Here is a 21,482-nt window from a genome sequence, read left to right as displayed (position 1 = left end):
CCACCACCTCCCTGGGCAGCCCATTCCAATGCCAATCACTCTCTCTAACAACAACTTCCCCCTAAACATCCAGCTTAGGCCTCCCCTGGCACAGCTTCAGGCTGTGTCCCCTTGTTCTGGTGCTGCTTGCCTGGCAGCAGAGCCCAACCCCAGAGCCCAACCCCACCTGGCTACAGCCTCTCTGCAGGCAGCTGCAGGCAGCAATGAACAGGCCACTTTCATGAGCAGAGCTTTCCCAATCTGTGATGCTAATCAAGGGGGCAGGCTGCGAGGGGCTGCTGCCTGCTGCTGAGGCTGCAGAGGAGCGCTCGCCCTCACTGCCATCCATAGCCAGGGACTTGCTGGCATTAGTGCCCAACCTCCCTGCCCTCAGCCCCTTCCTCTGCCTGACCTTTCAGGGAGGCTGATCCCGTGGCTCTCCGCTGAGGAGCCTGCACCTTTCATTGCTTTAATCACTGAGCTAAAGCCGGCGCTGGAAATGTCAGCCCTGCCAGGAGCGCCGCTTGGTGCTCTGCGCCGAGAGCTGTGCCAGGAGCTCGGCTGCTGGGAAAGGGCAAATGAAAAGGCAACCTTCCACTCCTAGCAGCAGCAGCCCCTCACCTCTGAGGGTCTCTTCCAACACGACATTATCTGTGACTGTGAATCTCTGACCTGGCTCTGAAGGAAGAATCACAGAAACGCAGAATCTGAGAGGTTGGAAGAGACCTCCAGAGATCACTGAGTCTAACCCCCCTGGCAAAGCAGCATCACCTAGGGGAGCTCAACATGAGTGCATCCAGGTTGGCTTTGAAAGCATCCAGAGAAGGAGACTCACTTTAAGGAAGAGACTCACTCCAAGCAGCACATGGAAATGTTGGAGCCAGTGCAGAGGAGGCCACCAAGATGCTGAGAGGGCTGCAGCAGCTCTGCTGTGAGCACAGGCTGAGAGAGCTGGGGCTGTGCAGGCTGGAGAAGAGAAGGCTCAGAGAAGACCTTGAAGTGGCTTTCCAGTATCTGAAGGAGGCTACAGGAAGGCTGGGGAGGGACTACTGACAGGGTCTTGTAATGACAGGACAAGGGGTAAGGGGTTTAAACTGGCAGAGGGGAGATTCAAACTGGCTGTTAGGAAGATGTGAGGGTGGTGAGACACTGGCACAGGTTGCCCAGGGAGGCTGTAGATGTTCCCTCCCTGGAGGTGTTCAAGGCCAGGTTGGATGAGGCTTTGAGCAACCTGTTCTAGCGGGAGGAGTCCCTGCCTATGGCAGGGGGCTGGAACTGGGTGGTCTTTGAGGTCACTTCCAATCTAAACCATTCAATGATTCTAAGAAAGAGATTCTGTTAGGAGGAGAGCCTGAGGGAGCTGGAGCTGTGCTGCTGGGAGAGGAGGAGCTGAGAGGTGACCTCAGCAGTGGTTATCAATGTGTGCAGGTGAGTGCCAGGAGGCTGGGGCCAGGCTCTGCTGGGTGATGCCAGTGCCAGCACAAGGGGCAGTGGTGGAAGCTGAGGCAGAGGAAGTTCCAGGTACACATAAGGAGGATTTTTTTCCTTGTGAAGATGACAGAGCCCTGGCACAGGCTGCCCAGGGGGGCTGTGGAGTCTCTCTCTCTGGAGATATTCAAGACCCACCTGGATGTGTTCTGTGTGATCTGGCATAGGAGATCCTGCTCTGGCAGTGGGGTTGGACTGGCTGAGCTCTGGAGGTCCCTTCCAGCCCCTGACATACTGTGGTTCTGTGATTCTATGACTCTGTGGTTCTATGTTTCTGTGGTTCTATGTTTCTGTGGTTCTCTGATTCTGTGGTTCTGTGACCCAGACCCTGCTGGAGGTAGGTTGCCTAAACCCACCCTGCCGCAGCCCAGCAGAAGCACAGCTCAGCCCCAGCACCTAAGAGCCCTTCAGTAAACTTTATGACCTCGCTCCAAACTCAGGCTGTGAGTGAGCAGCTCCTCAGAATGACAGTTTAAATCAAGAACCTGTCAGATGTGGAGAGGAGCAGGTCTCATCTTGCCTGCAAATTGCTGCCTGTGGCTTGCAGCAGCGCAGTAAATTGCCGTCGATTTACGCCGGGGCTGGCTGCAAGGAGGAGTTGACTTCTGCTCGTTTAACAAAGCAGCCTTAAATTATTCATGCTGATCATTCAATGTTTGGGCAATTTCGAGAGTCATTGATTTCAGGAACCTGTAGTCTGCCTCTGTTTTTCCTAGATACAGATAAATCTTACACTGGTACCTCGCCGGGGGAAGGCTGGGAGCCTGCCCTGGTACCAAACATCTATAACACATGTTAGGACTCCATCACCAAGCAATAAGTGACCAAGGTTTGGGTTGGGGTTGGTTTTTTTTTTCAGATATCAAATAAGAATCATGTTGTGAGGCTGTCTCTGCCTGGCACTGCAGGGCTGCTGGTGCCTACGAGCCAAGAGATTAAAGGTTTGGGGTTGTTTGGCCCGGAGAAGGCTCCGGGGAGACCTTCTGGTGCCCTTTCAGAGCTTAAAGGCTTTTCAGAAGGTTTTTTTAGCAGGGCTTGCTGTGACAGGGCAAGGGCTGGGGGGTTGAAAGTAGAAGAGGGGGAAAGCTGTAGCCAGGTGGGGTTGGGCTCTTCTGCCAGGCAACCAGCAACAGAACAAGGGGACACAGAATCATCACAGAGAGGGTGGTGAGAGCCTATCCCAGGCTACCCACTGAGGTGGGAGCTGCCCCATCCCTGGAACCATTTCAGGTCAGGTTGCTTGGGGCTCTAAGCAAGCTGCTTGAGTGGCAGAAGTCCCTACTGGCTGCAGGGGGGGAGGACTAGGAGATCTTTAAAGGTCCAACCCAAACCATCCTTTGACTCCATGAAATCCATTTCACACAGAGGGTCTGCTGCAGGAGATGGCTGCATCCATTTAGAACAGAATAGAATCCAGCAGGTTGGAAGAGAGCTCCAAGCTCAGCCAGCCCAACCTAGCACCCAGCCCTGCCCAACCAACCAGACCATGGCACTAAGTGCCCCAGCCAGGCTTGGCTGCAACACCTCCTGCCACAAAGACTCCACCACCTCCCTGGGCAGCCCATTCCAATGCCAATCACTCTCTCTGACAACAACTTCCTAACAACATCCAGCCTAGACCTGCCCTGGCACAGCTTCAGGCTGTGTCCCCTTCTTCTGCTGCTGGCTGCCTGGCAGCAGAGCCCAACCCCACCTGGCTACAGCCTCCCTGCAGGCAGCTGCAGGCAGCAATGAGCTCTGCCCTGAGCCTCCTCTGCTGCAGGCTGCACCCCCCCAGCTCCCTCAGCCTCTCCTCACAGGGTTTGTGTTCCAGGCCTCTCTTCTCTTAGTGCACCTCACAAGCTCCTGGGCTGCTTCCCATCTACAGCCAACCCTGAACCAAGCAGCCACTCAAGGAACTGACAAAATAATCTCTTCAGGCAAGTGGAAACACAAGGGGAAGAGAGTGATAACTCTGCTGGAAGGGCAGAACACAACCCTGTCAGCTATTAAATCACACCAATTTGTTTTACTGCTGGCAAAACACTTCAATAGAGGAACACACTTCTATTGCCACACTAATAAAGGGACTTAAAACACAAGTAGTAAATTAAAAGACAAAGCATGTCAGGGAGATTATTTATTGCACTACTCATGGGCCTGGTGATGTGATGAAGCAGGACAAACTGCAATGAATAATTCTTTGTTAGGTTACAGTTCATAAAGGGAAACAAATTGAGCATCTCTGCCTCACAAACCTAATTCACAGATTGCACCAGGTTAGAAGGGACCCTCAGAGGGCATTTCATCCACCCCCCTCCACTCTGCAGGGACATCTCCAACTACAGCAGGCTGCCCAGGGATGGGACCTCAACTTCAGCAACCTGTTCCAGCATTTCACCACCTTTGCTGTCAGAACTTCCTCCTGATGACAGCCTAAATCTACCCTCATCCACTTCCAAACCATTGCCCTCATCCTATCACCACAGGCCCTTCTGGACAGTCCCTCCTCAGCCTTCCTGTAGGTCATCTTCAGATAGTGAAATGCAGCCCTGAAGTCTCTCAGGAGCCTTCTCTTCTCCAGGCTGAACAGCCTCAACTCTCTCAGCCTGTCCCCACAGGCAAGGTGCTCCAGCCCATCTCCTTCCCTGGCTTCTCCTGACTCCAGTCCTTTGCCCTTCTCTCACCTGATGCTCAAGCCAAGCCTGGCTGGGGCACTTAGTGCCATGGTCTGGTAGCTTGGCCAGGGCTGGGTGCTAGGTTGGGCTGGATGAGCTTGGAGCTCTCTCCCAGCCTGCTGGATTCTATGGTTCTATGTTTTGGGAGACTTTACAAATGCTGCCCCAAGGCTGCCCAGAGAGGTTGTGGAGTCTCCTTCTCTGCAGAGCTCCCAACCCCCCTGGCCATTGGCATCCTGAGCATGCTGCTGTGGGGGCCCTGCTTTAGCAGGGGGGTTGGACTGGATGATCCTCCCTGGTGAGACCTCATCTTGAGCACTGCCTTCAGTTTTGGGCTCCCCAGTTGAAGAGGGACAGGGATCTGCTGGAGAGAGTCCAGCAGAGAGCTATGAGGATGATGAGGGGACTGGAGCACTGCCTGGTGAGGAGAGGCTGAGGGACCTGGGGCTGTGCAGTCTGGAGAAGAGAAGACTGAGAAGGGATTGAATCAATGTTAAGAACTGAGGGCTGGGGATCAGGAGGGGGGCACAGGCTCTGCTCACTGCTCCCTGGGATAGGACAAGCAGCAATGGATGGAAGCTGCAGCACAGGAGGTTCCAGCTCAACACAAGAGGCAACTTCTTGCCTGTCAGGGTCCCAGAGCCCTGGCATAGGCTGCCCAGAGAGGCTGTGGAGTCTCCTTCTGTGGAGCCTTTCCAGGCCTGTCTGGATGTGTCCCTGTGTGCCCTGAGCTGGATTGTGTGGTCCTGCTGTGGCAGAGGGTTGGACTGGATGAGCTCTTTGTGTCCTTTCCAACCCCTGACATCTGTGAGCCTCTGATCTCCAGAGGTCCCTTCCAATCCCCACCAAGCTGGGAGCCTGCTGGGATCTGCCGAGAGGCTGCAGCAGCATCACTCTCCTCAGAGGCACTTCACAGCTTTTCCTGTCCCCTCCTGCAGCCACATCTCTCATTGACAGTGGGACAAAGACACAACAATTTACTAATGAATTAATTATGGTTCCTCCTTTGTGATGGTTCCTGCAGTCAATCTGTACAGCAGGCAAGGGAAAACACAGGGAGACACTGCCAGTGTCAGCCTGGCCCCCAAGGAAAGGGAAAACAAATGGAGAGGAGACCTCAGTCAATACCAATCAGAGCACAGGGAGTGGAGGACATAATGGGGAGGAAAAATATGTCAGGTAGAATCCATGCTAGTGAGGTTAAAGCCAATACAAAATGTTCATTAGGCTTAACAGGAGGAAAAGAAACTACAGAGAGATCCTAGACCTGCTCAGAGATGAAGAGTGAATCTTCTAAGAGGCAGCAGCAGCAGATAGCTCTTCTCTGTCTGGTAAAGAACAGCATGAGGATGAAGAAGCCCTCTTTAAGCTATTAGAAGAGCAACAAAGCTGGGGAAGGGTCTGAGGAGTCTTATGAGGAGCAGCTGGGGGGACTGAGGGTGCTTAGTCTGGAGAAGAGGAGGCTGAGGGGAGACCTCATTGCTCTCTGCAAGGAGAAGTGGAGATTGGGATCTTCTCTCTAGGATCAGGTGATAGAATGAGGGGAGATGTCCTGGGACTGTGCCAGGAGAGGGTTAGGTTGCAGATGAGGAGCAATTGCTTTGCTACAAGAGTGCTCAGGGATTGGCACAGGCTGCCCAGGGAGGTGGTGGAGTCCTCATCCCTGGAGATGTTCAAGAAAGGTGTGGGACTGTGGGACATGGCTTAAAGGCCATGGAGGGGCTGGGTGGGTGCTTGGACAGGATGATCTTGGATGGCATCTCCAAAGGTAGCAAGGTACAAATTCTGTGAGTCCAAGGTGTACCTGGCCAGGCTGGATGGGTGGGCAGAGGCCAAGGGGATGAGACTGAACAAGGCCAAGTTCAGGGTTCTGCACTTTGGCCACAACAACCCCAAGCAGCACTACAGGCTGGGGCCAGAGTGGCTGAGAGCAGCCAGGCAGAGAGGGAGCTGGGGGTGCTGGCAGAGAGGAGCTGCAGAGGAGGCAGCAGTGCCCAGGTGGGCAGCAGAGCCAATGGCATCCTGGGCTGGCTCAGGAGCAGTGTGGGCAGCAGGACAAGGGAGGTTCTTCTGCCCCTGTGCTCAGCACTGCTCAGGACACCCCTGGAGTGCTGTGTCCAGTTCTGGGCTCCTCAGTTCAAGAGAGATGTTGCAGTACTGGAAGGTGTCCACAGGAGGGCGACAAAGCTGCTGAGGGGCCTGGAGCAGAGCCCTGTGAGGAGAGGCTGAGGGAGCTGGGGGTGTGCAGCCTGCAGCAGAGGAGGCTCAGGGCAGAGCTCATTGCTGCCTGCAGCTGCCTGCAGGGAGGCTGTAGCCAGGTGGGGTTGGGCTCTGCTGCCAGGCAGCCAGCAGCAGAAGAAGGGGACACAGCCTCAAGTTGTGCCAGGGCAGGTCTAGGCTGGATGTTGTTAGGAAGTTGTTGTCAGAGAGAGTGATTGGCACTGGAATGGGCTGCCCAGGGAGGTGGTGGAGTCTGTGTGGCAGGAGGTGTTGAAGCCAAGCCTGGCTGGGGCACTTAGTGCCAAGGTCTGGTTGGTTGGGCAGGGCTGGGTGCTAGGCTGGGCTGGCTGAGCTTGGAGCTCTCTGCCAACCTGCCTGGTTCTATAGTTCTACACCAATCTACAAACTGTGCTCAGTGTTCAGGTTTTGAACCTGCACCACACTACAGCACTGGGCATGGAGATCCATGAGGGTGATGAAGTCAACTCCTAATAAATCTTGGGAACTTGAGGTTGATGAATCTTAAAGCTTCTGGAAGGTTCAGGAGTTGCCCATGGGGTGGGTCAAGGGCAGTTAGTCTAGCACCAGCCTCAAAGTGGTCTAGGGGAAGAAGCAAAAGCAGCAGAACTGGTGGCAGTCAGTGAGATGTCAGAAGGCATCAGGAGCACTGAGATTTGATCTGCTTACTCCAGGAGGGTAAAAGCTGAGCTGGTGGAAGCAGCTGCAAGAAGAGAGCATAACCATTCTCTGGTTCCATCCCACCCAGCCCTTTCCAAGGCATTCAGCAAACGTGGCCACTGGAACAAAGAGAGGCTGGCAGTGCAGCTTCAATGGCCTGCAAATGAAGCAGCCTGGAAAGCAGCTAATTAAGGCAGCTCTCAGTGGCAAACCAGAGCACTCCCAGCAGCACTCCCCTGGGCTGGCTCCCAGCCCTGATGTCATCCAACGCTTCCAGCAGCGACCCAGAAGCAAATGGCTGCTCAGGGTGGATGTGTGTGCAGATGACACAAGGGGAAGGAGGAGGGTAAATAATGATGGGCAGGCAGCTGCAGAGGCCATCTGGACTGCTGGGGACACTCTGGGATCAGCAGAACCAAAGCCATTCAATTACAGGCACAACCTGACGCAGTCTGAGAGCAGGAGACGCAACTGTGCTGCTGGGGGCTGGGACAGGAGGTGGTAGGGGGCTGGGATCTGTGCTGGTGGCAGTGCTGGTGACACGAGGATGTTTCAGTCACTGCTCAGCAGTGCTTGCACACAGTCACAGGCTCACAGGATGTCAGGGGTGGGAAGGGACCCAAGGAGCTCATCCAGTCCAACCCTCTGCCACAGCAGGACCACACAATCCAGCTCAGGGCACACAGGAACACATCCAGACAGGCCTGGGAAGGCTCCACAGAAGGAGACTCCACAACCTCCCTGGGCAGCCTGTGCCAGTCTCTCATCACCCTCAGCCTGTGCCAGTGTCTCACCACCCTCACTGCAAAGAATTTCTTCCCAATCTCCAGTCTAAATCTGCCCTCCTCAAGCTTCAATCTGTTCCCTCTCACTCCATCAGTCCCAACGCTTGTCAGAAGTCCCTCTCCAGCTCTCCTGTAGCTCCCTTCAGCTACTGGAAGGCTGCTCTAAGGTCTCCCCAGAACCTTCTCTTCTCCAGGCTGCACAGCCCCAACTGTCTCTGCCTGCCCTCAGCAGGGAGTTTCTCATGGCCTCCTCTGGACCCTCCCTACACTGCCCACACTGCTGTGGACACTCTGCCTGGAATCACTGAAGCAGGAATGTGGCAAACAGAGATCAATACCTTCTGTGTCTGACAGGAAGCTGCAACCCAGCAGGGGCTGTGTGGAGCTGACTGCAGATGCAGTGCTAAACAAGCCTGGTGCCAGTGCAACACGTGGCTCAGCTCTGCCAGCAAACATTTGCCCTCTCATCAGAAACTGCTGAGCCTGCAGCACTCAGTGTCGTGGAAATGAAAGCTTCACTCAGCAAGGTACCCACCTGAGGGGAGGCAATGCCAGGCACCAGTCCAGGCTGGCCAGTGCCTCTCTGGAGAGCAGCCCTGAGGAGAGGAACTTGGGGGTGCTGGTGGAGGAGAAGCCCAATCTGAGCTGTCAGTGTGCTCTGGCAGCAGAGAGCAACCAGAGCCTGGGCTGCAGCAAGAGCAGAGTGGGCAGCAGGGTGAGGGAAGAGATCCTGCCCTCTGCTCTGCACTGCTGAGACCCCACCTGGAGTACTGCATCCAGTGCTGGAGCCCCTGGGACAAGAGGGCTGTGGAGGTGCTGGAAGGGGTCCAGAGGATGAGCAGAGGTCTGGAGCTGCTCTGCTGTGAGGAGAGACAGAGGGAGTTGGGGCTGTGCAGTATGCAGAGGAGAAGGCTCCCAGGTGACCTTGTTGTGGCCTTTCAGGATCTGAAGTGGGCTACAAGAAAGCTGGGAGGTTGAGGTGGTTGAGGCTCCATGGCTGGAGGTGTTTGAGGCCAGGCTGGCTGAGGCTGTGTGCAGCCTGCTCTAGTGTGAGGTGTCCCTGGGCATGGCAGGGGAGTTGGAACTGGCTGATCCTTGTGGTCCCTCCCAACCCTGACTGACTCTGTGACTCTATGATAGACATAAAAATCCAGAGCATCCTTTGCCATTCCTCCTTCTCTTTGTGCTCATAAGGAATTAACATTTCTCACCCTGAGCCTAATGCACAACAAGTTCCTGCCTCAACCTTCTTGGTCCTTTTCCTTAGCTGCTCTGAATGCAGCCTCAGACCTTCAGCCAAGGCTTTCACATGCACTTGAGAATTCACTCAGGATGCCACTGCCTGCTTTGCAACAACCAAACCCAACCTGGATTCTTCTCCTGAACGTCCCTCCCCCTCCCACCCCCGGATGGTACTTCAGGAGGCAGCTGCAATTTGGGCTGGCTGCAGTTATGTGCTTCAAACTTAAGCCTGTTGACTGCCAGAGCAGCTCCAACAGCAGAGCTCTCACTGGGAGGGGAGCCCTGAAGGTCGATTTGTATGTTCAGGCAGCAACATCTTCCCTTTATGATTGCAGCCACCCCAAATCTGAGAGCCCAGCTGCCAGAACACCCTCCCCTCAACCTGCAGAAGGCAGAAAGCACCTACCTTAGAAAGTCCTCCTACTTCCAAATAGAAGCAGATAATGAAAACATTCCAGGTGACCCACAGGGCAGTCCACACCGTGTACTAAACACAGAGCAGGATGAAAGCAGGGGAGGGGGGGAGAGAAGGACAGGAGAAAATAAAATGTGAGGATGAAAAAGCTTCATACTGAGCAGATCAATAACCAAACCCCCTCCTCAGTAAGCATTGTTCTTCTGGGAGCAGACAACTGCAGGGAGCTCAGAAAAGGAGATCTCCCTGCGAGAAGTCATCGAAGCAGAACCACACAATCAGTCAGGGCTGGGAGGGAGCACAAGGAGCAGCCAGTGCCAACCCCCCTGCCATGCCCAGGGACACCCTACCCTAGAGCAGGCTGCCCACAGCCTCAGCCAGCCTGGCCTCAAACACCTCCAGCCATGGGGCCTCAACCACCTCCCTGGGCAACCCATTCCAGCCTCTCACCACTCTCCTGCTCAACAACTTCCTCCTCACCTCCAGCCTCACTCTCCCCACCTCCAGCTTTGTTCCATCCCCCCCAGTCCTGGCATTCCCTGACAGCCTCAAAAGTCCCTCCCCAGCTGTTTTGTAGCCCTCTTCAGATCCTGGAAGGCCACCAGAAGGTCACCTGGGCTGCTGCTGCTTTGCTCTAATGTACTCAGCAAAGCTCAGCACTCTCATCTAGGAGGCTCTGGATCCTGTGGCTGTTGCTTGGCTGCCCTGGGCAGTTCTGGGCCTCTGTGATTACATCTTCAGTAACCATTTCTGCCCCCTTTGTAGCTGTAAGAAATGTGTTGTCCCCTTTGGAAAGCAGCTTTTGGTTAGCTGTGACATGCTCACTTCCCTGCTTTGGGGCTGTGCAGGACACTGCAAACACCAAACCGACCCAGCTATGATTTCATTTCAAGAGGCTCTACCTCCCTCAGCACACTTTGTGAAGAGCCAACTCAAGACCTCCTTTCTCTTTGTCACTCAGCCCCAGCTCTGAGGACAGAAGCCCAATTCCCTCACGGGGATTAGTAAGATGCTCCTCGCTGCAGCCTGTGAGAGCTGCACACAAACACTGCCTCATTTATTTTACCTTCCAAGGGAATGCTGCAGCTCTCAGAATGCAAATGATGCTCTGAGACTGGCACAGGTTACACCCAGAGCTATTCACACCCTATAGGCACCCAGCTCCGGGGTGCTTAAGGCCAGGCAGCAAACAGCACTAGTCAGAAGTAGCTTTCTCTGTTCCCAAGGCGTTGCTTTTACAACACCTCTCTGTCCTCCCTGCTTCCCTCCTTGCTCCTCCGTGAGATGCTCTTCCCATCCCGCAGCTCAGCTCTGCTGTGCCATGGGCATGTGGCACCTATTGAAGCTGAAAAGGAGGCACAGGAGTATCTGAACTCCTTCTGCTTTGACATCATGTTGCAGGCCATGGGATTTTCCCAAGGGAATAGGCTGCTCTTTCCCCACAGCAAAGCTGCACTGATGTCCTCTGCTGGAAGGGGGTCAGGTTGCAGAGTCAGGGTGGGCTACTACTCAGAGTGGCTTCTGATTCTGTTTACAACGTGATCATTTCTCCCCTTCTCCTCCTTCACACTGTGCTTTGGACCTTCTGAAAGTGGTGGAGTCCCCATCCCTGGAGGTGTTCAAGAGGAGGCTGGGTGAGGCACCCAGTGCCAGGGTTTAGCTAGTTAGAAGGGTTAGGTGACAGGTTGGGCTCGAGGATCTCAGAGGTCTTTCCCAGCCTGCTTAATTCTGTGACTCTGTGAGTTTTCAGAGCACCTGGGGTGCTTCATGAGCTCCCTGTGGCTGAGGGCTCAGCACCTGGGGTGCTTCATGAGCTCCCTGTGGCTGAGGGCTCAGCACCTGGGGTGCTTCATGAGCTCCCTGTGGCTGAGGGCTCAGCACCTGGGGTGCTTCATGAGCTCCCTGTGGCTGAGGGCTCAGCACCTGGGGTGCTTCATGAGCTCCCTGTGGCTGAGGGCTCAGCATCTGGGGTGCTTCATGAGCTCCCTGTGGCTGTGGACTCAGCACCTGGGGTGCTTCATGAGCTCCCTGTGGCTGAGGGCTCAGCACCTGGGGTGCTTCATGAGCTCCCTGTGGCTGAGGGCTCAGCACCTGGGGTGCTTCATGAGCTCCCTGTGGCTGAGGGCTCAGCATCTGGGGTGCTTCATGAGCTCCCTGTGGCTGAGGGCTCAGCACCTGGGGTGCTTCATGAGCTCCCTGTGGCTGAGGGCTCAGCACCTGGGGTGCTTCATGAGCTCCCTGTGGCTGAGGGCTCAGCACCTGGGGTGCTTCATGAGCTCCCTGTGGCTGAGGGCTCAGCATCTGGGGTGCTTCATGAGCTCCCTGTGGCTGAGGGCTCAGCACCTGGGGTGCTTCATGAGCTCCCTGTGGCTGAGGGCTCAGCACCTGGGGTGCTTCATGAGCTCCCTGTGGCTGAGGGCTCAGCACCTGGGGTGCTTCATGAGCTCCCTGTGGCTGAGGGCTCAGCACCAGGGGTGCTTCATGAGCTCCTTGTGGCTGAGGACTCAGCACCTGTGCCACTCAGACCACAAAGAGTCAAGACAAGAACTCAGAAGGCAAGAGGAAAAGCAGAGCAAAGGCTGGAAGCAGTTAAGGCAAGCAGAGCAGAGCTTCCCACTTCACATCCCCCCTGTTTAATTGCATTCTTTCCACCTCTCACTACTCATTAATACATTTAGGTTGGGCTTTGGGCCAGGCTTGTGCAATTCCAGCTACATGACTCATCCTTCAGAGGGCTTTTTGAAGTCCTGTATCAAGAAGCAGGAGAGGGGAAACCCCCCTCAGCTTTAACAAGAGTCCTCTCATCATCTCTAATCGATTCTAGCAGCTTGGAAATCTCACTGGTGACAGCAAGTTCTGCTGAGACAGGGGGAGCATGAAAGGGGAAGTGGATCAGAGCAGAGCTCTGGAGCTGGGTGAGGCTGTGCTGGAGAGGAGGATGCAGCACTGGGCTGCCTTCTCTGCAAATGTTTGGCTAAGTTTGAAGTGAGTTAATAGGAGAAGAAATTAGACATCAGCTCTGCACTTTTTGATGTCCCCTGAGGACTTTGCACTGATTTAATTCAGCCAGGGGAAAAAAAAACCACCTGCTATTTGAGGCCTGAAAATAGCACATCTGTGCAGTGACAGGACAAATTGGTCACCAAAATGGATCTAAATGACTAATTAATACAAGACCCATTAGAAATAATTATGGTGTTCAAACTAATTAGGACACTTGGGGTCAATGCTGTTGCTCCCCTTCTCTCTGTGCTTCCTAAGCTTTCAGGGCTCAGAATTTTACCTATGGGCAAGAGAAACTCCAGACTTAGCTCAGAGTCACCAGCATTTGAGTCCTGTGCCTGAAGGACTGCAGACAGGGAACATAAGCCATGACCTTTGTCTAGGTGCAACCAGGGCTGGGTCCAGCAGAGCTGCTTTATGGCTCAGCCACTGCACGGCAGCTCCTAGAGCTTGGGGCATTCTTCTGGCAGGAAGCTCTCAGATCAAACTTCAATCACAGAAGCATGTTGACCTCCTCAGGCAGTGAGAACTTGCACCTGGTGTCGCCTGAGCTCCTAACCACATGCTCAAAGTTAAAGCAGGAGGGGAGTGCAGCTCACTGGTGCTCAGTCTGATTGCAGATGTTCCCATCACCCACCCAGGGAACCTCATTAGAATCACAGAATCAGTCAGGGTTGGAAGGGACCACAAGGATCAGCCAATTCCAACTCCCCTGCCATGCCCAGGGACACCTCACACCAGAGCAGGCTGCCCACAGCCTCACCCAGCCTGGCTTTAAACACCTCCAGGGATGAGGCTTCCACCACCTCTCTGGGCAACCCCTTCCAGGCTCTCACCACTCTCATGCTGAACAACTTCTTCCTAACTGAAGGCTGAATCTCCCCATTTCCAGCTTTGTTCCATTCCCTCCAGTCCTATCACTCCCTGAGAGCCTAACAAGTCCCTCCCCAGCTTTCTTGTAGCCCCCTTCAAGGACCTTACCTACAGCTTGTATGCCAGCCCTAACTGTACCAGCACTTGCCCTAGGTTACCATTCTTGATAGCTCCCCAGATGTCAGCACTCCTTCACTTCCCAAAAGGCCATGGAGCCCCCTGAAGCTCCTACAGAAACACCAACTGGTGGCAGGGAACCAAGAGGATTCTGCTCTGGAGTACGAGGGGAAGGAGAACGGAACCAGAAGACAAATGGGACTTACCACGACGATGTAGCGAGGTCTGAACTGGATGGTGCCAAACAGCCCCAAAATGACCACTATGATTTGTAGGAAATTGCCAAGGATAGGAGCCCACTGGAAGCCCAGGAAGTCAAAGATCTGCCTCTCCAGTGCTGCCAGCTGCAAGAGAGCACACAGACACCACTGCTGAACTCCAGCTGAGACAGGACACTTTGGCATGCAGTTATTTCATAGGATCCAGCAGGTTGGCAGAGAGCTCCAAGCTCAGCCAGCCCAGCCTAGCACCCAGCCCTGCCCAACCAACCACACCATGGCACTAAGTGCCCCAGCCAGGCTTGGCTGCAACACCTCCTGCCACAGAGACTCCACCACCTCCCTGGGCAGCCCATTCCAACGCCAATCACTCTCTCTGACAACAACTTCCTAACAACATCCAGCCTAGACCTGCCCTGGCACAGCTTCAGGCTGGGTCCTTCTTCTGTTGCTGGCTGCCTGGCAGCAGAGCCCAACCCCACCTGGCTACAGCCTCCCTGCAGGCAGCTGCAGACAGCAATGAGCTCTGCCCTGAGCCTCCTCTTCTGCAGGCTGCACCCCCCCAGCTCCCTCAGCCTCTCCTCACAGGGCTGTGCTCCAGGCCCCTCTCCAGCCCTGCTGCCCTGCTCTGGACACCCTCCAGCACCTCAGCATCTTTGGCTTTTTCTGACTGCCTGGCAGCTCACTAAATCCATTTACAAGATTAGGTAGCATGAAGGTTACTGAGTTGCAGGGCAGGCTGTGAATAAATCACTGATGTTTGCAGCAAGCTCAGCTTCCTGGAGCAGCAGAGAAACCTCTTCCCTTCTGACGAGGGAGAAAAAAAATCCCAGATGATCCAACATGAAAAGAGCCTTTGCAGTGCTGGTCAGAGCAAGAGGGAATTTGCTGCCACTTGAGTAGCTGTAAGACTGGATTAGACAGAATACAAAACATAAATATATTTGCTGCAAGAGCTCCATGAAGCAGAAGTGGTCAAGGTCACTGAAGGCCAAAGCATAGAAGCAGAGAACAGAGAGGCAGGTATAGAGACACACAAAAAAGGTTCTGATCAAGAGATTCTGTGCTGCCTGCCAGCCTGGGTAGTGCAGGGGAATGGTGAGATCCAGGCTGCTCCACAGAGACATCTAACCTTGGCTGAGGGGGCTTGAACCCAGAGAATCAGAGAATCCATCAGTCTGGCAGAGAGCTCCAAGCTCAGCCAGCCCAACCTAGCACCCAGCCCTGCCCAACCAACCAGACCATGGCACTAAGTGCCCCAGCCAGGGCTTGGCTGCAACACCTCCTGCCACAAAGACTCCACCACCTCCCTGGGCAGCCCATTCCAATGCCAATCACTCTCTCTGACAACAACTTCCTAACAACATCCAGCCTAGACCTGCCCTGGCACAGCTTGAGGCTGTGTCCCCTTCTTCTGCTGCTGGCTGCCTGGCAGCAGAGCCCAACCCCACCTGGCTACAGCCTCCCTGCAGGCAGCTGCAGACAGCAATGAGCTCTGCCCTGAGCCTCCTCTGCTGCAGGCTGCACCCCCCCAGCTCCCTCAGCCTCTCCTCACAGGGCTGTGCTCCAGGCCCCTCCCCAGCAGCTTTGTCACCCAGAGTGTCCAACAGCAGCTGCTAGAGTCTCCTGTTCTAGGTTCTATCAGTGCCCAATAAGACACAACCTGTGAGAGAACCTCCAGCCCATGAGCATGAACCCAATGCCACCTGGGGGTCCCTGTTCCATCTCATCTGTGAGGAGACAAACTGTGTGCTGAGCTTTTGAACCACTGCATCTGAGATAGAGTCACAGAATGCAGCAGGCTGGGAGCCCCTGCTGGGCACCCTGGTTTCTGGGAGGGCTGTGGTGTGTCTGTCTTACCTTTACCTTGTCCATTCCTGTATACAGCTGCAGGTACTGGAACTACCTGCTTGTGCCTTGTGCAGGCTGTGTCAGGGATTGGACTCCATGATCTCTGGGTCCCTTCCAACCCCTGCCACCCTGCCAGCCTACAGCCCCAGCTCCCAGGGCACCATGGGTGCCACTGTGCCATGCCCAGGGCTGGCTGCAGCATCTGCACCACACAGACACTACAAAAGCTGCTACACTTTATGGGAAGCCATCCCAGGGCTGTAACAGCTCCCCCCGAGCACCAACTCGTCACAGCACACTGCTTTCACATCCAATCTCACCCCTCCAGTGAAGCTGGAACTGATCCCACAGCACTTGAGCCTAGCCCCTGGGCTGGCTGACCTATAGAATGCTGCAAAGAGCTGGAGTGAAGCTGCCTCAGCTGGCATTTAATGCTCCCCTGGTTGTTCCTGTGAAATGCCAGCACACAGGCAGCAAAAGGCAAAGCAAGAGATGGTTACAGGTTAAGCATCTCTGCAGAGCTCTGTCTTATTATGAATGATGAAGTCTGTGCCAGGAGCTCCCAGAGAAAGGAGGAAAGCAAATCGAGGTTTGACTTCTTTGTGATTGTGTCAGGCTGTGTGTGTGGTGGCTCCAATCCAAGAGAAAGCTTCCACTTGCCACAGCAGAGAGCCAGAGGATGGGTTAGGTTGGAAGGGAACTGAAAGCTCAGCCAGTTCCAAACCCCCACCTCAGGCAGGGACACCTCCCACTAGAACAGGTTACTCAAGGGCTCATCAACCTGGTCCTGAACACCTCCAGGGAGGTTGTGGAGTACAGAAGCACCCATTGTGATCTTTGATCTGTGCTTCTGTGCTCCACAACCTCCCTGGGAAACCTGTGCCAGTGTCTCACCACCCTCACTCCAAAGAACCCTTTCCTAACATCCTCTTTCAATCTCCCCTCTGCCACTTCAAACCCATTCCTCCTCCTCCTCCTGCCATTCCCAGACCTTCTCAGTAGTCCCTCCCCAGCCCTCCTGCAGCCCCCTGCAGATCCTGCAAGGCCACTCCAAGGTCTCCTCCAAGCCTTCTCCTCTCCAGCCTGCACAGCCCCAACTCTCTCAGCCTGTGCTCATAGCAGAGCTGCTGCAGCCCTCTCAGCATCTTGGTGGCCTCCTCTGCACTGGCTCCAACACTTCCATGTCCTGCTTGTGCTGGGGGCTGCAGAGCTGCACCCAGGAATGCAGGTGGGGTGTGAGGAGAGCAGAGCCAAGGGGTAGAATCCCCTCCCTTGCCCTGTGCCCACACTGCTCTGGCTGCAGCCCAGCACAGGGTTGTGTCTGGGCTGCACTCACACTGCAGGCTCCTCTTGAGCTTTTCCTCACCCCAGACCCCCAGGTCCTGTTCCTCAGGGCTGCTCTCAGCCATTCCCCACCCAGCCTGGAGTTGTGCTTGGGATTGCACTGACCCAGGTGCAGGACCTTACACTTGGCCCTGTTGAATGTGATGAGGTTGGCCTGGGCACAGCTCTGCAGCCTGCCCAGGTCCCTCTGTATGGATCCCTGCCCTCCAGGGGGAATTCAAATCCTCCCTTCTCTTCACTCTAAGGTGCTACTTTTCCTTTATTTCCACTTGTTTTACAGAGAGGTTCCATTGCCTTAACCAAGGTCTCCAAACACAAAGACCTGGACTGGCATCTTGCACCTCCTGGGTCCAACAGCCTGCTGTGGCAGGAGGTACCCCAGCCCATGGCACTAGGTGATCTTTAGGGTCCCTCCCAATCCAAGCCATTCCATGATCCTACAGATCCAGGTAAGCAGCCCCCCAGGGCTGCATGCAGAATGCCCTTTGCACTGCAGCTCTTTTCTCTTTCAGGTACCACTCTTTAATGTCAGTCTCCTGATCATGCAACCTGGACACACACCCAACATCCCAGGAGCATCCTCTTGGCAGCTGCTACCAACAGAAAGTAGGGCAGCTGTTTTGCCCTCTCTTTTTCTCACCTCTCCCACTGAGGGAACAAAAAGAATAGGGCTGAACAGCAGCATGACAAATTATTTTGCCCTGGTGTTATCTAAAGTAATTCATCAACAGAGTCTATTGAGAGGACAACTTCCAACAGGAGGGGATCTTGTGCAAAGCTTTCTCTGCTTCCTCTCAAAGCTTTTCCTGCTTCTGTGGAGGAATGAGCAAGAAAGAGGAGAGGAAGCACTAAAATCACTGCAGTATGAACGAGAGGCTCAGTGCAGAGCTGGGAGGAGGAGGAGGATTGTGTGTTAATGCCCAGGTTGGTGTCAGTGGCTGCCACTCTCATCCTGTTGCTGTGATCATTTACACAGATGAGTGCTAAAGAGCCCATTTTAAAGGCCATTTTGGTCTCCTCATTTTCAGATGGAACCTCCTGGGTTCCAATTCATGCCATTGCTCCCTGAGCAGTGCTGGCAGGAGTCTGGCTCCATCCTCTTGCCCCCTCACCCTTTAGATACTGACAAGATCCTCTCAGGCTGCTCAGCCTTTGCTCCTCGCAGAGATGCTCCACTGCTTTAAGCACGAGTGATGACCTGGATGAACACCAAGCTTGCAGAGGCAACACCTGTGAGAGGCTCTTTGAGCCCCAGAGGCATGCAGGAAGGTGTGCCAGTGTTCTTCACACCTGATGCATTTGGCAGGCTCTGATGAAACGAATGCTCAAATGGTTTCATCTCAGTGGTTTCAGTCTGACTCGGGCAGACTATAATTCAGCTCTCACTGACTCACTTCCATTTGTCTTGCTGCTTCCCCTGGGCTCCCCAGCTTCTGCTTTTTCTGCCTGGACAAACAGCTCTGACTTAGCAGCTGCCACATCCCCCCCCCCCCCCCCCCGAAACCATCTACCCTTGTTCCTGCAAGCCAATTATCTCCCTTTAGCCTCCCAGTTCCTGCTGCTGCTCCCCACTGCTGATGCTTCAGCACACACTAGACAAAAGAGAAGCTGGTGATGCACAGCAGAGCTCTTTGTTGATCTCAGCAGCGTCCCTCTCTCTCTGTCTCATCACTCAAACCTTCTCCACCAACTCTTTTGTCCCTTCCTAAGCTCAGCCAGCCAACAGGCATGCTCAAACTTGTCAGCTGTCCCTCCAAAGGCTTGGAAGAGAGCAAACAAGCTGAGGAAAAGCAGCAGGGCTCCCAGAACATCCGGGAGGGACACCAAGGCTACAGGTTATTATCCCTAATTATCTGGAGATGCTCAGCAAGAGCACCCAGGCAAATGAGAAAGGAGAGGCTGCTCTGCAGCTGTGCAGTAGAACTGACTCCAGTGGTACAGGACTGAGGATACTGATCCCAAAGGTTTGCAGAGCTCCCCAGACCTTTGTCAGTGCATCAGCAGGAGGAGGATTGTGTTAGTGCTACACATGGCCTCAGAGAATGGGGGGAGGTGGAAGGGACCTCCAGAGGTGCTCCAGTCCAAGCCCCCTGCCAAAGCAGGATCACAGGAATGCATCCAGAGAAGGAGGCTCCCCCACCTCTCTGGGCAGCCTGCTCCAGGGCTCTCTCACCCTCACAGTAAAGAAGTTTCTCTTCACATTGAGGTGCAGCTTCCCAGGTTCCAGTTGGTATCCACTTCCCCATCTCCCATCACAGGGCACCCCTGAAGAGAACCTGGCTCCTTCTTGAGCTTCAGATAGTCCTAAACATGAAGATCTTCTCTCAGACTGTTCTTCTCCAGGCTGAGCAGCCCCAGGTCTCTCAGCTTTCCCTCTACACACCCATTCCAGCCCCTTCAGCATCCTTGCAGCCCCCACTGGACACTGCCCCTGTCCCTCTTGAACTGGGGAGCCCAGAACTGGACACAACATTCCTGACCAGAGCAGAACAGAGGGAGAACCTTCTTTGACCTGTACAACTCAGAACACAACAGCTGCAATAAACCACACTTCTGTGCTGTGCTCTTCTGAGCTTGCAAGCCAGGAGACAGCTCTGCTGCAGCCCTTCTGCCTCACTGAATACTACTGTGCAGGTTCAGCATGGGAGGGCTGTGGAGAGGAGACCTCTTGCCAGGTATCACTGTGATACCAGCAGCCAGAGCAGCTGGTCCCAGGCTGATGCAGCCAGGGGGCTGCAGTCACTGCAGGTTTATTTATTCCAGCCTCACCCCCTCTGCCCAGTGACAGACACCTGCTTGCAGCAGGGCCAAGCACCCTGCCTGTGACAGAAGAGTTGCCAGAGCCCAGGGAAGTCACTCTGTAATCTCTGCTCTCATCACTGCTGGCATAGGCACAAAGACAAGGCCAGGCTGCCTTGTCTGGTGCTGTGGCAAGGAAGGAGAAGCAGTGCTTATCTTGCAGGAGCTCCTGAAAATCCAGAAGGGAAGCTCCTTTCATGCAGTGACTCAGGGCCAGGAGCAGTGTGGGGGCAGCTGATGCAAGGATAAACTACTTCTGCATGGGGCATGTCAGGAGAGGCTGAGCCAGTTGGGGCTGTTCAGTCTGGAGAGAAGAAGGCTCCGAGGGGACCTTCTTGTGGCCTTTCAGGATCTTAAGGGGGGTACAAGAAAGCTGGGGAGGGACTTCTCAGGCTGTCAGGTAGGGATAGGAGTGGGGGGGATGGAACAAAGCTGGAAATGGGGAGAGTCAGACTGGAGGTGAGGAAGAAGTTGTTCAGCATGAGGGTGGTGAGAGCCTGGCAGGGGTTGCCCAGAGAGGTGGTGGAAGCCTCATCCCTGGAGGTGTTTAAGGCCAGGTTGGATGAGGCTGTGGGCAGCCTGATCTAGTTGAGGTGTCCCTTGGGCATGGCAGGGGGTTGGGAATGGCTGCTCCTTGTGGTCCCTTCCAGCCCTGATTCTACAATGCTATGTCCCCACCACCACTGGTGGCTTCAGCCTTGAAGCCAGTGGCACTGCTTCCATCAGACATGCAGGAAGCTTCCAGCAGCTCCTCACAGAAGCCAGCCCTTGGAGCTCCTCACTACCAAAACCTTGACACACAAACCCCATACAGCAAAACAGAGATGGAGGCATCTGCTGGTGAGGCTGCACCTCACAGGCTGGGCTCAGGTCTGGGCTCTCACTACGAGAGAGATGTTCACAGAATCAACCAGGTTGGAAAAGACCTCCAGGATCACTGAGTCCAACCTATCACCTAACACCACCTAATTCACTAACCCATGGCACTGTCTCGTCCAGCCTCCTTTCAAACACCTCCCCAGGCAGCCCAGTCCAATGCCAATCTCTCTTGCTCTGAAGAACTTCCTAACACCCAGCCTGACCCTGCCCTGGCACAGCTTCAGGCTGTGTCCTCTTGTTGTGTTGCTGGCTGCCTGGCAGCAGAGCCCAACCCCACCTGGCTACAGCCTCCCTTCAGGTGCTTTTAGACAGCAATGAGCTCTGCCCTGAGCCTCCTCTGCTGCAGGCTGAGAACGACATTGAAGTGCCAAACTGTGACCTGAGAAGGGCTGGTGAAGAGCCCAGAGAACAGGGCTGGGGAGGGGCAGCTGAGGGAACTGGAGGTGCTTAGCCAAGAGGAGGAGGCTGAGAGCAGACCTCATTGCTCTACAGCTGCCTGAAAGGAGGTTGCAGTGAGGTGGGGGTTGGGCTCTTCTCTCCAGGATCAGGTGAGAGGATGAGGGGAAATGGCCTGAAATGGTGCCAGGAGAGGGTTAGGTTGGAGATGAGGAACCATCCCTTTGCTGCAGGAGAGCTGAGAGATTGGTGGCAGAGGCTGCCCAGGGAGCTGGTGGAGTCCCCATCCCTGGAGGGGCTCAAGAAGCCTGTGGACAAGCTACTCGGGACCCTGTTGGCAGTGGCCACGGTGCTGCTGGGTTGCTGGCTGATCTCAGAGGGCTTTCCCAGCAGAACGACCCCATGCTTACCTCTGCAGCCTGCTCTGCAGTGCACACCTGCTCTGCCAGGCACACAACCCCTCTGCTCTCCACTGCCAAGGCAAATCCATCTCTCCAAGTGAAGAATGGGTGGGAATAACAGGAGAGGGATAATGCAC

The 21,482-nt window shown here is 54.8% G+C and overlaps 1 protein-coding gene across 7 annotated transcripts in view; it reads right to left on the bottom strand.

Annotated features, from left to right (window-relative positions):
- NKAIN3 (sodium/potassium transporting ATPase interacting 3) overlaps positions 1–21,482 on the bottom strand; it is a 115,144-nt gene that overhangs the window by 45,036 nt on the left and 48,626 nt on the right. For 6 of the 7 annotated variants that reach the window (XM_064170802.1, XM_064170805.1, XM_064170807.1 and 3 more), the window contains exons 2-3: positions 13,664–13,801; positions 9,456–9,536 (exon numbers count right to left, since the gene is read on the bottom strand). In XM_064170802.1, coding sequence (XP_064026872.1) covers positions 9,456–9,536; positions 13,664–13,801 — 219 coding nt within the window. The remainder of the gene's footprint in view (positions 1–9,455; positions 9,537–13,663; positions 13,802–21,482) is intronic. The other variant, XM_064170806.1, reaches the window with a different exon arrangement.

Source organism: Pogoniulus pusillus, chromosome 34 (assembly GCF_015220805.1).
Source record: "Pogoniulus pusillus isolate bPogPus1 chromosome 34, bPogPus1.pri, whole genome shotgun sequence".
NCBI lineage: Eukaryota > Metazoa > Chordata > Aves > Piciformes > Lybiidae > Pogoniulus > Pogoniulus pusillus.
This window is presented reverse-complemented; position numbering and strand designations above follow the sequence as displayed.